Raw genomic sequence first — 14,882 nt, 5'->3', positions numbered from 1 at the left:
TCAGTATTTATATTTCACCGCTTGATTTCATTGTATTGTAAAAGGCTAATAAAACACATTAGTACACGTTGTGAAATGAAGGAATGTGGATTGAATGGTGTGTGTGTGTGTGTGTGTGTGTGATTTAACTTAATATAGAATAAACAAACTTTAATAAAAGTCAAACCTATTTGTAAGGTAATTTTATTCAGTGGTGTTGAACCATTCAGAAAGTGTATTTACAGACCTGTATACACACAGATTTACATTATACACAACATACCTTGTGGAATTTGTACATTAGCTTTAACTGTAGATGAACCAACATCATGCAAAGCTATGAATACTTTATAATAATAGGTTTTTAATATTGATATGTAGGAATTTTTTCACATTCTATCATTACATTTTAAAACTGGACTTTCCCAGGCACTGTAGTACACAGTACAGCACATTTAAAGGCAAACCGGTATATTAAGGCATTCAACACATGCAGCGATCCTTCATGTTCCTACATTATTAGATAAATTCAAATGAATGCTAGTGGGAAATATTTCGTAAAGAGTTGATGTGCAGAATTGCATGATATTGTCACGTCATTGCAGATGCAATATGGACTTATTTGACAGTCTCTGTTCATAGATTGGCCGTCAATGAGATGCATCAATCCATCTTTGTCACTGATGATCACTAATGATTCCAAACAACTGATCAGAACAATCAGTCTGCAGAGCATGCTCTATAAGAGAAACCCCAACATCTTTATTTCAGTAAATAAAGCTGAAAATCAAAGTCTGATTTCTGACATGTTACCCGCTGATTGCTATTTTAAGTTTGTGAAACGCTTGACTTTTAACCCAGATTTAAGTATTATATTCAAATGTTAAAACCCCTCATCACATTCATGGAGACATTTGAACTTGTGACCACCTCTGGCTTCAGATCCACTGGTCTGACTTCTTCATGTGAGCTCTGAGATGCTGATGTTGACGAAGACAGAGGAGGGAGGGATGGCTGTTCCATCTTTAGACAGCAGATGTATGTGACGGTATCCTGGAGAGATGAGGAAGATTTTAAACACAGTGGTACTGAGTGGATTTTGGGTTTTCCTGCCTCTGGAATTGAACATATTAGGACTAAATATTTACTAAATATTATCTAAATATTTAATAAAGATTGTAGTGAGCTGTAACCCCGGTGGTTTCAGTGTCAGACTTTGAGTCTTTACAGAGGCTGAGAAGAAAACGCACAATGTGATTTCTGATTGTGATTTCTCTGATGCGTTGATGCGTAGTCCTGACATTTTCACTTAACAGCGCTAGAGGTTTCCATCTGCATACTGGCTTGGCACATTTGATCTCTGATTAACAAAGTCATTATAATGAGAAAACGAGCTTTGTTATCTTGAGATAACGGGATAAAAAAAAATATTTGCGAGTACAGCCTTTCTGCTCACCTGCTTGGATGCACGTAAAAGGGAGAGTGAACTGTCCGATGAAGTCATTCCTGGACGCCTTATCGTAATCCTCCACGACAAAGCGAACCAGGGCCAGCTCAGGGGTGTGGATGACGAAATTTAGAGTTTCATTCCACACCGGGTTAAAACCTGCAGGTAGAAGCCAGTAAAGAAGAGAACGTGACTTTTTTTTTTTATCAAAATCATCCATCTGAATGAGGTACACATATCTGTATAAAAAATGTTGAACACTTCCTCACCGTTGTTGTTAATGTGACTGGTCTCTTCCTTGGCCTGGTCCTGTGGTACCCCATAGATCTCCACTCTGACCAGGGGGTCTACAATAGAGCCCTCTTTCTGGTTCACCTTTGGTAGCTGCTGTCCACTTATCACCTGATAAACACAAACATATTTATATATTAATTATAGAAATCACTGTGTTTTCTGCCTCACCATGTCAACCACAAAGACTCTAGACTTTCATGTATAGTTTTAAACCTGTATGGATAAGCGCAGTGGTCTGTGGCCTTGCCGCTCCTCAGGTTTCTCTGGACTGAACTGAGTGTTGCCGTCTCTCATGAAGTCAGGCTTGAGGATGTAGCCACAGCAGCTGTTCTGCCTGAACAGCCCGTCGTTCAGATCCATTTCCAGACCGGCTGTCTGGAAGTTCAAAGCCACTTTGGGACAGAGAAGAAAATGCAATTAAGTTTTTTTTCTTATTATGGCTGGCAGTATCACATGGTTTACCAGAATAAGAGATATTTATGTGGCTATCAAAGTTTATGAGAGGAGTCTTTTATCCAGAGCAGACAGCACCAGCTTGAAGCCTTATGACAGGAAGCGCCTGTCCTGTCAAACCCCTCTAGCTGTGGGGGGTAATATCCTATATTTCAACTTGACCTCTAACCTCCCTGCAGGATCTTCCCCTATACACTGTCACCAAAGAGACAATGGATTTATATACAGACGGGTGACAAATTAAAAGAAAAACCTCAAAATTTAGTGAAGAAACAAGAAGACAATAGCTCCATCCACAGAGCATGAGGGGTCACTGAACCGTTTGATGAGCATGAAAATGATGTGAATCTAATTTCTCTGGCCTTCACCAGATCTCAACCCAGTTGAACACCTATGGCAGGTTTTGGACTGACGCGTTAGACAACGCTCTCCACCACCATCATCAAAACACCAGATCCAGTCAAGGCAGATGTCCATCCACCCTGAGTCCGGTTCTGCTCGAGGTTTGGTGAAATGGTGCTATACAAAAAGAAATTCAAAAAAATTGGCTTGACTTGACCAAATGAGGGAACACCTTTTGGAAGAATGCTGTTCATCCCTCCAGTAGGGTTCAGACACTTGATGCCAGTTGGCACTGAAGCTGTTCTGGCAGCACATGGTGACCCAACACCTTACTAAGACACTTTACGTTGGTTTTCCTTTAATTTGTCACCTGTCTGTATGTGTTCCTGTTCTTGTGTGAAAACATTCAAATTGGACTGGGACTGGGCGTTCCCCGTTGGGTACTGGTCTACAGCACATGCCATGTAATAGCAATGTCCTCGGTTCAACTCCAGCTAGGACGTTTGTTGTATGTCATCACCCCACTCCGCTCCCTCCCCAGGTTCTCTGTCAGTCTCCACTATCAACTTTCAAATAAAGACAAAATGACAGAAGCAGTCATCTTTAACTTGCTGGATTGTGTTCTTCTCTGTTTAGATAAGCAGCTGGGCTTATAAATCCAATTCAAAGCAGTGGATGAATTAAAAATGCAGCAAAGTCAACAGGTGCTACTGATATTCGACAAATTAAACTGACAGTTGAACAGATGAACTGACAGGATCAAGCTGTCTTCATGTCACATGGGGATTACCTCCCCATTAAGCATTTCAGATTCCATCCTGAAAGTTCTTAAACAAATGCAGCTGAAAAATGATATGTAACTACATGTCTTTAGCCACATTCAAGTCAAACACAAACTTAACTGAGACTTCAGATTGTACACAGGGACATCAGTGATTTTAGGGAAAAAGTTTGGTTCAGACAGCAGAGGGCAGTCTTCCCCTCACCTATCTGACAGCCCACAATCCACATGTCCTGCGGGTTGTAGTTGGAGGAGTCAGTCCTGAGGCCACTGGGGTAAATCCTGCTCAGCTGCCTTGTGTTGTACTGCACAAAGTCTCCCCCTGTAGAGAGGGTTGAAGAGAATCAAGCTATGAAGCATGAACACAAAGAAATCAAATTGTTTATCTTTAACACAGATACAGTTATAAATCATATAATCATCAAAAGATAACACATCATAGTCATAAAACAAGTATGGTACTTTATCTGAGGAATGTGATTAAATAGTTCTCCACCCTTTTTCCAAAATGCACTGTTCCCTCATGCTAACGGTACCTGCTTCCTTAGCTAGTCTCTTGGCCTTGGATTCAGAGAATGAGGACATCTCATAGCATTTGCTGTGTAAACGAGAATACTCGAAGCCATGGAATTGCACACTCTTGCAGTAAAGCACCAGGTCTGACAGCTCCCTCGACAGTTTGGACTTGGATTTCTGCAAGAGAGGAGAATAAGATGAAAAATTAGCTGACAAATAATAAATAATAACTCCCCCTATAATTTGTTGCAACCAATCAGTATGAAAAAAGTTGGAAGCTGTTCAGGCTAACTAATAAGACTAATTAATAACTATCCAGTAAACAGCTGATAACTTGAAACACAACTGCCAAGCCTTACATGCTGACATAACCAGCAATGACTTATTAATTCACACAGAGTCGTTTAGTGAAAAATATATACAAAATATAGTGCTGACTATCTAATACTGAATTATGTAACAATAGGTTTGTGGAAAAATAAGCCATTTTTACATGATTCAATGATAAGAAGACTTTTTTTATATGAAGAAATTATTAAGTCAACCCATGTCAGTATTAGAGGAATGAAACAAGATGGCAGCTGCTAATTGGTTGTAATTTTGCATAGTTGTGGACAAATCACCAGGTAATTATTTACATTTTTTTTTCTCTTTTTACACTGTTTGTAATTTCATGCTTCATATTCATTTTTACTGAGGCAGGCTTTTTGGTTAGTGTGTCTAAATACCGCCTCTATTTCATTTTATTGCTTTTAATTATTATATTTACTTTTATTGTCTTATTTCTTCATCTTGAATGTTTTCACTTTTTTATGATGTAAAGCACTTTGTGATTTCTTTTATGTGTGAAAGGTGCTTTATAAATAAACTTAACTTATTTACTTACTTACTTACTTGGAGGTGGACAAATTTACCAGGTAATTATAATGTGATTACTGGCCTGTAATTTACAGGGTTACCTTTTTGAAAAGAAAAAATCCTAATCCTATACCGGGTATATTTCTCAAAGAAAGCTTTAAAGCAGCTAAGAAATCTGAGTAGAATATTTGTGATTCCCTCTCTCAGTGCCATCAACTCTAATGAAATGATTAAAGCCACAAATGTTCCCAGTTAATCTCTCACTGCCCCGCAGGGAAATGCTGTGGCTGCTGTGGGCCGTTCACTTATACAAGTGTGAAAATGAACACCCTTAAGCACTGCCTTGAAAATAAAATGTTTTTGGTTAAATATGAAATGCAGATTTAGATCTTTTAACAGAGAGCTGTTTTTTTCCCACAGCTGAGGAGAAGCACATTTTCTCACTTCAGTATCTTTCTTCTTTGTCTCATATCTGTCTTTTAAAAATCCCTGTTTCCTGTTTCTTTTCACTATCTTCCTTCTTCTACTCCACTCTCGTCTTCCCATGTCCCAACCCAGTTTCCTGTCTCTCTTTACTATCAATACTCCTGTCAAGCTTCACTACTTCCTCTGATACCATTCTCTGTCTCTGCAGATCTTTCATCACTTGGATGCTTGGAGCATTGGAGAACAATGCCAAAAATAATGAAATCTCTTTGATATTAAACAAGTTAAGAGCAAGAAAGCTGGGTCAGAAAGTGTCACATGTACCTTGTTATTCAAACACTCAGCAGGTGGGTCTTCTGCAGACGGACTCTCTGCATCACCGTTTGCCATCTCTTCCTCATCGCTGACTTCATCTGTCAGGGTTTCATCAAGACAGTTTTCTAGACCACCAATCTTCTTGGCTTTCAGCAAAATTTTCCCCTTCAGTTCCTGTAATGAAACCCAACAAACAGTCTGTCCACTTGTCCTTTTAATCTGTGGTATTTAATTTGCAAGAGCAAATGAGGAAAATTGAGACTCTCATTTAATCCAGATACATGAAGAATGGGGGTTGGGATGCGGGAAGGACCAACAGGATGAGCTGAGAGAAAACTCACATGCCACCATCATCAGTACTTGTTGTCCATCTTCTTGCACTTTGCTGTCTCCTAACTAAACGTAGCAATGTGAAGCTATTTAATTGAGTGCTAGGTGAAATTCTGCATAGCAATTATCTGCCATTACTTCAAGTTAGCATTGATTGTCCTAAGTGCTCTAACGGAAAAGGGTTTGGAAGTTACAGTATACGATTGATTTTAGGACCAGTATAAGAATGATAACGAGGCACACATAGACCATTAATATTTAAAATGTCTCTGTATTGTTAATGGTACCTAAGCCTCCCTCAGTTTGGGCAGGGTATTGTCAGAAAACATTTTACTCTCTAGATATTATACTAACTCAAAGCAGAATGTTTTCTGAAACTTCATATCAAACTTGAGAAACATTAAATGGACTCCACTTATATAGTGCTTTTAGTCTTAGAGACCACTCAAAGCCCTCTACAATACTTGCAACAATTTCCTACTCACACATTACACCCATACACTGATGGAACAGGCCAAGACTGGAGGAGTTATCTACGTATGTATGTATGTATGTATGTATGTATATATGTATGTATGTATGTATGTATGTATGTATGTATCTAGCTATCTATCTATCTATCTATCTATCTATCTATCTATCTATCTATCTAAATAGTGTAAAAGCCATACAATGTATTTGAAGATGAAGAACAGCCTTGCTTACCACTCTGTGCGGGTGTACTGAGGCACAGCAATGCTTTGAGCTAAATGCTAACGTAAACATGCTAACATACTTGCAGTGGCAGTGGGAACATGTTGTTTAGCAGGTCTAATGTTGACCATGGTCATCATTTTAGTTTAGCTTGTTAGCATGCTAATTGCTATTAGCACAAAACAAAGCAAAGCTATGCTGGTAAAGTTTTGCAGGTATTTGGATGTAAACCAAAGAACTGAACAAACTGATTATGACCTGATGATGGCACTAAGTGGAAAGTCAGGATGTCACCAGAGTTACATTAGATTTCATCTTCTGGGGATCATGAATGTCTGTACAGAATTTTATGTCAATTTATCCAATAGCTGTCAAAATATTTCAGTCTGGACCAAAGCAGCTGACCAACAGACCAACCATTGACATCTATAGAGAGCAGAGCGTAGATTAAAAAAACATGACTGGGTGAGGTTGTGCATACTGTGTGGACTAGGTCTAAACAATTAACTGAAAAATCATTGAAATCGAAAAATAACCAAGTGCAATATCCAAATTGCAGAAGTTGCAATGTTTTTGATAAAGGTCAAATGTGACCATAAATGAAGCACTGTGGTATGATAATAATTGCAATATGAATTGTTTGCATATCGTTCAGCCCTAGTATCATCACTAAAAGACTAAAATATGTCAGCTACTATTGGATACATTGCAATGACATTTTGTACAGACATTTATTGTCCTCAGAGGATGTATCTTACTGACTTTGGTGATCCCTTTGCATTTCCTCTAGCACAACCATGAGGGTGACATTTTTGTTTTTTTAGTGAAATGTCTTGACAACCATTGGACGATCAAAACTGTCATTTGTTCCATACTTTGGAATATTTATCAATTTGGTTTTGTTATGACTCATCATTCAAGCCTTTTAGAGTCACTAGCATTTGTGCTCCTTTTACAAGTTTTATGACATGTTGCAGGGAAAAATGAGTTTCAGAGCGCCTCACCCTACAAAGAGTACTTTGGGGGAAAAAAAGGAGATAAAAATAACAAAACCCAAACAGATTCTAACCTGTGGAGAAGGAAGCTGCTGAGGAATCTGTCCATCCAGCAGGGTGGTCAGTAATGTGTCACCCAGGATTTGGCTGAGGTGCTGAGCCATGACGGTCTGCTGCTCGACACCACAGTGATTCTCAAGAGACAGGATGACTGGGAAGTCTGACGCCTGTCAGAGAGGATGAGCAGAAACGACACTGTTAAAATGAACAAGTAGCTATTTTTTTTTTTATTTATGTTGAAATTCTTTCAACTCTGGCAAAAACAGTGGCAAATTACATTACAGTATTATATCTGCTTTCCATTCAGCATAAGTTTCCACAGTTTCTTCAACATATCCTTCTAAAGTTGGGTAGGAAAGTTTGAGCAGGATAAAGTGGAGAAGTGGAGACACATGAGAAGTTCCTGGTCGTGTTCCATGTAGGTCAGTGTGCAGGGGTATGTTGGACTCCAGGGGCAGGGAAGGTTACCAACTGCTCCATCTGGACTTAACACTTTTCTGGGCACACAGACAGTGTTGCACATGTAATTTAAAAATCAGCTTAGTGTGGTATTGAAATAGCTGGTTTCAAGATATATGTCGGTGAATTCTGCCACCACCTCAATACAAAGGAGGTGACTCAAACTTCACAAGTCTCACAGCATTGACAAATGTCAACAGCAACATATATTTCCAGAAACAATGCTCCTGCCATTCCGGACAGCCCATTTGATTTATGTTTCATTCTTTATTTCATTCTTCGTTTCATTTTTTTTATACCTGACTGGGCTGCAGCGTGCTGGATACCAGTAAATATAAGTGATAACATATGTTTTCTATAGAATTGAGTGAACCAAAGCTTAATAAGCAAATAGTGCATGTGCTGCTCACCTTGAAGGCATATTCCTTGAGTGTTGAGATGATGTCTCTGAAGAGAATCTTGGATGTCAAAGTGTGACCGTGATACACAACAGGTTCCCCGTCGCTGCCGTCCCAGGAGTCCACCTCTACACAGCGACAGCCTCTTTTCAGAGCCCTGTACACACATACAAATGTAAGTAAAGAGCATTGCTTTTTCTTGTTTTAATGTAAATGTTACACTTCCACCCACTTTGTCTGTTTAAAGCAAGGCTTCAGATAAAGTGGGATGGAATTGTGGGAAATGTATTGAAACTCATTTTGTGTCTCATGGGTGTATAGGTCTTTCCCAGCTTTTGTTTTAACATTAACAACGCTCTGTCAGCCTAGTAACCCTAGTAATCAGCCTTTCATACACTTTAATGTGCTACCCTTCTATCATTTGCAAAGTCTTTGTCCTATGTGTTACGTGTGTGGTGTGTGTGCAGTGGTCCTCACTGGATGTATGCCTCTAGGCTGCTCTGTCCTCGGAGCTGGTTCTCCAGGAGGTAGGTGTTGTGTGAAGAGGAGATGAAGTAGTGGCTGAGCGGCTGGCTCATGTCCTGGTAAAGACCCCGATGCTCAGGTTTGAATATGGAGCCCTCCTGTGAGCACAGGTACATCTGGAAGCCATCTAGTGACATGGCGCTTTGCTTCTTGGCTGCACAGAGGGATACAAATGGAGTTGGCGCAGCATAGTTCAGATTTATTTTCCCATAAACCTTTGACTGTTATTCAAACAATGAATTTCCAAAAATTAAAATTAGAAAATCTACCATGACATTAAATAAAAGTTTTTGCTAAGGGGCTGGATACGGTTTCATTCATGGTTTAATGGGGTTTAATAAATAAAAGTTGACTGGAAAGAAAGGCATACACACACTCAAATAGTGCATCATATTTATTGCAGGTGCTCATTCACAAAGACCCTCAGGCTTTAAGGCCATGCTAGCTGGTATGTGGCTCTGCAGATGGCAATGTCTGTTTGTCAGGTGGTTGGTCAGTCCACCACTTTGGTCCGGACTGAAATATTTCAACAACTTCTAAATGTATTCCCTTGAAATTTTGTTCAGACATTCATGGTTCCTACAGAACAAAGTCTACAGACTTTGTTGAACCCCCTAACTTCTTCTCTAGCGCCACCAGTAGGTTGACATTATTAGTTTTGAGTTAAATATCTTAATAATTATAATAATGATAAAAACCATCGAATTTCACTGGGATACCATAAAGATGGGGGCTCTGCTCAGGGTTTAAATTAATTGTGAAATCATTGTAATTAATTGTTAATGTACGACACATAAAAGCAAAAATACACATGTATTGTACAATAGCAATATATGACTGAAATGTGAAACCTTAAAATTTAGAAAACATCATATTAAGCGCTCTAGATACAAAAAGAAAATCAGATGTGAAATATATAGGATCAACCCTTAGTAATTCAATGCTAATACCAACCTTTTCTGATGTACAGTAGATGTCTACTGCACATACCTGTATATTGATGTGTGTGGTAGGTGTAAATCATCAAAGGCAATAAAACAAAGTGCTACTGCTCTCTGAAAGATACTGACAGAATATTAAATATTTATTTATTCATTATTAAACCAGCTTATGAATGTTTCTGTCACTAGGATGCACAGCTCTCAGTCACAGCCACCTTTACCTGTCTCCGATGGTTCATAGCGATCTATTAGCTCCTGGGCGTGCTGGGCGCTCTGCTCTCCCTCATGTTGCTCTATCCTCAGGAAGTTCTCCAGCTCCTCCAACATTAACTTCTCTCCATCTCCAGAGTAGTCCTGGAACACTTTCCACACTTCATCCCTCTGCGTCAGTATCTTGTAGAAGTGGACAAACTGCTCGATTTCCAGAGAGCCACTCTCTGACTTATCAGCCATCTGTGGAAGTAAAGGAAGAGTTTTGTATTTGTTAGATTATTTGAAAACGACTGGCTCTATTTTAAAGAAATATGTAAGGCCAGTCCCTCCAGCAACTAAAGTGCTTGACAGCTCATTCTTGAAATAAACCAAATAAAAGCAAATTCACAGAATGAAAACAAGGTTGACAGTCAAAACATTTGCTTCAGGTGAATCACTAATTCTCCTCCATCTTCTTACCCTCACATTTTTAATCCTCAGATCAGAAACTTACCGTGAAGAGATAGAAAGCGTGTTCCTCATTCATGTCTACGTTCATCATTTTCAGCAGTTTCCGCACTTCTTTGAAATTCATCTTCCCATCTTTGTTTTTGTCAGCTTTCTGAAACCAGTCCCAGACCCATCTGAGAAGACGCTGAGGGAAACTCGAATGTGTTGTTTAATAAAGACTCTAATTTAAAGAACTTCATTTTTCTATTCAGAACTTCAAATATGTGAATATCTGGGGAGTTGTACTAGAAAATCAGATGTCCACTGTTGAAATAACCTGATTGATTGCACAAACTTAAAGGGGAATGAATAGTTTCCACTACTTGGAGCTTTGTCCAGAGAAGAGAAGGTATGATTTTATCAGTCAACACCAGAATAAACACTGTTGTTTTTCATAAAATTCCTAACACAGGAAAAAGATACTGGTCCAGCCTCTCCTTCTCATCCATTGTTTGAGCCTTGTGAATTAACTTGCGCACTCCCTGGATCCAGGCCCGGGCCTCCTCGGGGGACTCCGCTACGAGGTCCAGGTTGCCTTGGCGACCATGAAACACTAAGGTGAAGCAGAGGTCAGCGGGGAACTCCTCAGCGATGCTCAGCAGGATTTCTGACTGGTGGCCCTCGCGCACCGTCTCCAGCTCGCTCACTGAGACTGTGACAGGATCAGTCATGATGAAGACATAGTTCAGTTTGAGATTACACTACTTTCAGTCTTTAATACGTTTCATATGCCTCTGTGCGCGGTTTGAAGTTTAGCCAAAACGATCTCAACTTCAATGATTAAGAGGAGTATGTTGGGGTGGGGGTGGGGTGGGGTGGGTGGGGGGGGGGGGGTTTAGTACTCTAACAAGTACATACAAAATCATAACAAATCTTGAACTCAGCCTATTAATTATTATTGGATTACACCCCCCACTTTTGTATTTTGTATTTCTACCAATCTGTAATAACTATCTAGCCCTGGGCTACACCGATAAACTTAATTAAACTTTTCTGTTGCTTTGCACACACTTTATAGGAACACCACTGTACTGAGGTGAACTTCTTAAAGCAATAGTTCAACACATAAATAAACATATTTGCTTTCTTGCAGAGTGTTAATGAGAAGACTAGTGCCACTGTCATGTCTGTAATGCTGTTTATCTTAGCTTAGCTTAGTTTAGTTTAGTTTAGTTTAGTTTAGCTTATCTTAGCATAAAGACGGGAAACAGGGGAAACAGCTAGCCTGTCTTTGTCAAAAGGTAACAAAATCATCCTGGTAACTTCCTGGAGTCTTCGCTGGCTGCCTGGCAACCAGTCCTGGACATGAAATGGAGCTTCACGTGATGTTTAGTTAGGACCATGGGGTCAGGAAAGAGGGTTTCTGCACAGCCTGGGAGGAAATTCTCCTCTTTCAAGTTCACTTTTTAAGGTTATTCTTTTTTTTTGTTGGCGTTTTTGTCTTTATTGTATGGATGATAGTAGAGAGGCAGACAGGAAATGAGGTGGGGGGGGCAGAGGGGTATGACATGCAACAAGGTCCCTGACAGTAACAGAACTAGGGGTATGTAGGGTATGTAGTGTGCACATTAACCACATCACAGGAGTGCTCTCAAGTTTTTTCAATTTCAAGGAACTTGAACTCTAAATAATATGACCTATGTACAGGGAAGAAATTAAGAGTTAATATGTCAGAACAGTCACGCATGCAAACACATGTCCACACTTCTCTACTCACAGGTGGAGTGGCATTTTCCCGCCCATCTGGATTTGTACCAAATCGTCAGACCGTCCTCCAGAAGGCGGAAATGCCGCTGCTTCTTCCAGGACCGGGACTTGACTTTTCTCAGAGTCGATCCTGCCATCATCACCTTGACATCTGGATCATCTTGGATACCTGCACAGGTCGTGTAAAAAGTCAAGAGTTATGATCATGTCATACCTTAAATACTACAACCTCAGAACTGATAGGCCAGCGAGAGGGACAGTAGGTAAATATTTATAGTGATTCAATATTATGATTACAATATATGGACTTAACACTAAACATTCATTAGACCATAAATCATCACAAATTATGCATCTTCAGTCTGAATGAATAACATTTACTCACGAGAGCCTTCAGGATCCATCGCTATCCTTGAATCATGCCAATGGAAATTTGCTTCTAAAAAGAAGCAGATGTTAGTGAATTGTCCCAGATGTTTTAAACAAAACCTCTGTGTTTATCCAACTCCTCCATAAACTATGTGAATACAAATAATCACAGTTTAATATTAATCTTCACTTTTCCACATAAGTTCATATTGTTAGTAACAAAAACGTCATGTCTCTCTTCTTGGACACTGAGTTTGTTACTTGGAACAAATGATTCAGTATATCACAGAGAGGAATCTTGATAGGAGTTATTAAGGAAGGATATTAGTACTACACTTTACTCACAGAGGATTTCCCTGCTGATACAGAGATGTGAAGCATGTCTATCCATCACCTTCAATGACCAGCCATTCTGTTGTGTCTCACAAAATCCCAATCAGATGGGCAGTAGAAGTGAATTCTTAATGTTATTTTTGACTACAACATCTGGGCTCAAACCCCTGTGTTGGACAGTAGCTGCACCGCTGAAGTGTCCCTGAGCAAAGTGCTGAATACTCACCGGCTACTGTTCACTTGCTGACCCTGACATCTGTGATGTGGAACTGGGACAAACAAACATACGGTTCCCTCAAAAGACCATTTAAGTTAAAAAACAGAGGATACTGACACAATCTGCTGGTATATAGTAGACTAGACTATCTGCAGTCGAACTGCCAAAGTCTGTCCAAGATATAAGAGTCAGCATTTAAATCTGGATCCTGTCACGCCATCAATCTTTACACGTTCATTAGCTGATTAGAAGCAAGCAGACTGAGAGGCTCATGCAGGCAGCATGGTGACAAAGAACCCACACACACACTCAGCAGTCTGTGCTTCCCTCAGTCTGCTCACATAGAAACCAGAAGAAGACAAGATTCATTTTATTTTATTTTATTTATCTACATGTGATGGGAATGCAGTCATTCAAGATTATAATTTCAAATTGTTTTGATTGTTATGACTACCAAAAAATCTGCAAAAAACATGCTGTCAAAAAAGCTTTTATATATATTGCTGTTAAACACTGACAGTGTGGCTGCAGTTAGCTAATTCTGTCGGTTGTCCACCAGACTGTAATATCCCAACAACTAGGGCTGAACAATCACTCACAATATTATTGAAACCACAATGTGGCCAAGCTCAATATGCAAATTGTTGGAGCTGCAGTTTTTTGACAAAGATAAAATGTGTCACAACAGACCATTAATGAAGCATTGTGGTGCTTCAGAGATGCCGTGCCAAACATCATAATCTGCAGATGTAAGGACACGTTTGTTTGGTTCAGACCCCATCAAAAATGATATCATCATCATTTTAATTTTTTTTTTCAGTTAAACACTGTGTCACACTAAAATGTAACTCATATCACTATGTCTGTCAAAATAATTGCAATATGAATTTTTTTACACATTTCGTTCAGCCCTACCAACAACTATTATTGACTAACTATGTATTGCTGTGATGTCACTCATGGTTCCCAGATGATGAATCTTCATTGTTTAGGTTTCCTGTTGTGCCACCATGAGGTTGACATTTGTGAAATGTCTCCACAGCTATTGGAGGAAATTTGGTACACACATTCCTGTCCCAATCAAAATGAATTTTAATGACTTTGATGATTAACTTTTCATCCAGTGCTATCATCTGATCAAGATTTCAGTTAGTACCAAATAAATACAAAACTAATGGCATTCCCATCAGCCACTGCTGCACTTTGTGTTTAACGCTAATTAGGAAATGTTAGTATGATAACAAGCTAATCTCTGAATGTCTAATCTAAAATGTTAAACATTGCATGAGCATGTCTGTGTGCTGATGATAGCAATCCCAAAAACAAAGTCCTCAAAAAGTTTTTAACATGGCTGCAGACTCCCCTGTTGTTCACATGTGAAGGCAAACCTAAAACCCTGACGGTGTTGGTGCTTTGGTCGTGAAGCAAAACTTACCACACACAACACATTCAAGCCTTATACTGTCGTAAAGGGTTTCATTAAAAGTGGAGAAGATGACGCAGAAAAACAAATGCTGTGCAGAGTTTCTGATAATCAGTGAAAGTTAATGGACTCCTGTTATCTCTGTTGTTTGCTGTACAAATGTCGATCAAACACGTCGGTAAATGGGAGGTTTTCTAATGACTGTTTATCTGTATTCCTGTCTGACGGCTATCGTTTCCTTTCATTGTCTTCTGAAACAACAAGATCTAATCTTGAGCTCTCTGTGTTTCACTACCCCTCTGTGCCAGCCCCCCCCCCC

The 14,882-nt window shown here is 39.4% G+C and overlaps 1 protein-coding gene across 1 annotated transcript in view; it reads right to left on the bottom strand.

The window, feature by feature from the left end:
- Window positions 1-220: 220 nt before the first annotated feature.
- The window catches only part of plcd4 (phospholipase C delta 4), a 16,221-nt gene continuing 1,559 nt past the window's right edge, over window positions 221-14,882 (bottom strand). Inside the window, exons 2-16 of the mRNA XM_022740543.1 lie at window positions 12,607-12,660; window positions 12,232-12,390; window positions 10,938-11,166; window positions 10,519-10,648; window positions 10,034-10,265; window positions 8,824-9,025; window positions 8,359-8,503; window positions 7,504-7,656; window positions 5,421-5,585; window positions 3,833-3,989; window positions 3,502-3,618; window positions 1,934-2,112; window positions 1,696-1,828; window positions 1,436-1,585; window positions 221-1,032 (exon numbers count right to left, since the gene is read on the bottom strand). Coding sequence (XP_022596264.1) covers window positions 941-1,032; window positions 1,436-1,585; window positions 1,696-1,828; window positions 1,934-2,112; window positions 3,502-3,618; window positions 3,833-3,989; window positions 5,421-5,585; window positions 7,504-7,656; window positions 8,359-8,503; window positions 8,824-9,025; window positions 10,034-10,265; window positions 10,519-10,648; window positions 10,938-11,166; window positions 12,232-12,390; window positions 12,607-12,625 — 2,262 coding nt within the window. The 5' untranslated portion in view covers window positions 12,626-12,660 and the 3' untranslated portion in view covers window positions 221-940. The remainder of the gene's footprint in view (window positions 1,033-1,435; window positions 1,586-1,695; window positions 1,829-1,933; window positions 2,113-3,501; window positions 3,619-3,832; window positions 3,990-5,420; window positions 5,586-7,503; window positions 7,657-8,358; window positions 8,504-8,823; window positions 9,026-10,033; window positions 10,266-10,518; window positions 10,649-10,937; window positions 11,167-12,231; window positions 12,391-12,606; window positions 12,661-14,882) is intronic.

The sequence above is a fragment of the Seriola dumerili genome, unplaced genomic scaffold (assembly GCF_002260705.1).
Source record: "Seriola dumerili isolate Sdu_G_001 unplaced genomic scaffold, Sdu_1.0 BDQW01000052.1, whole genome shotgun sequence".
Classification (NCBI taxonomy): Eukaryota; Metazoa; Chordata; class Actinopteri; order Carangiformes; family Carangidae; genus Seriola; species Seriola dumerili.
This window is presented reverse-complemented; position numbering and strand designations above follow the sequence as displayed.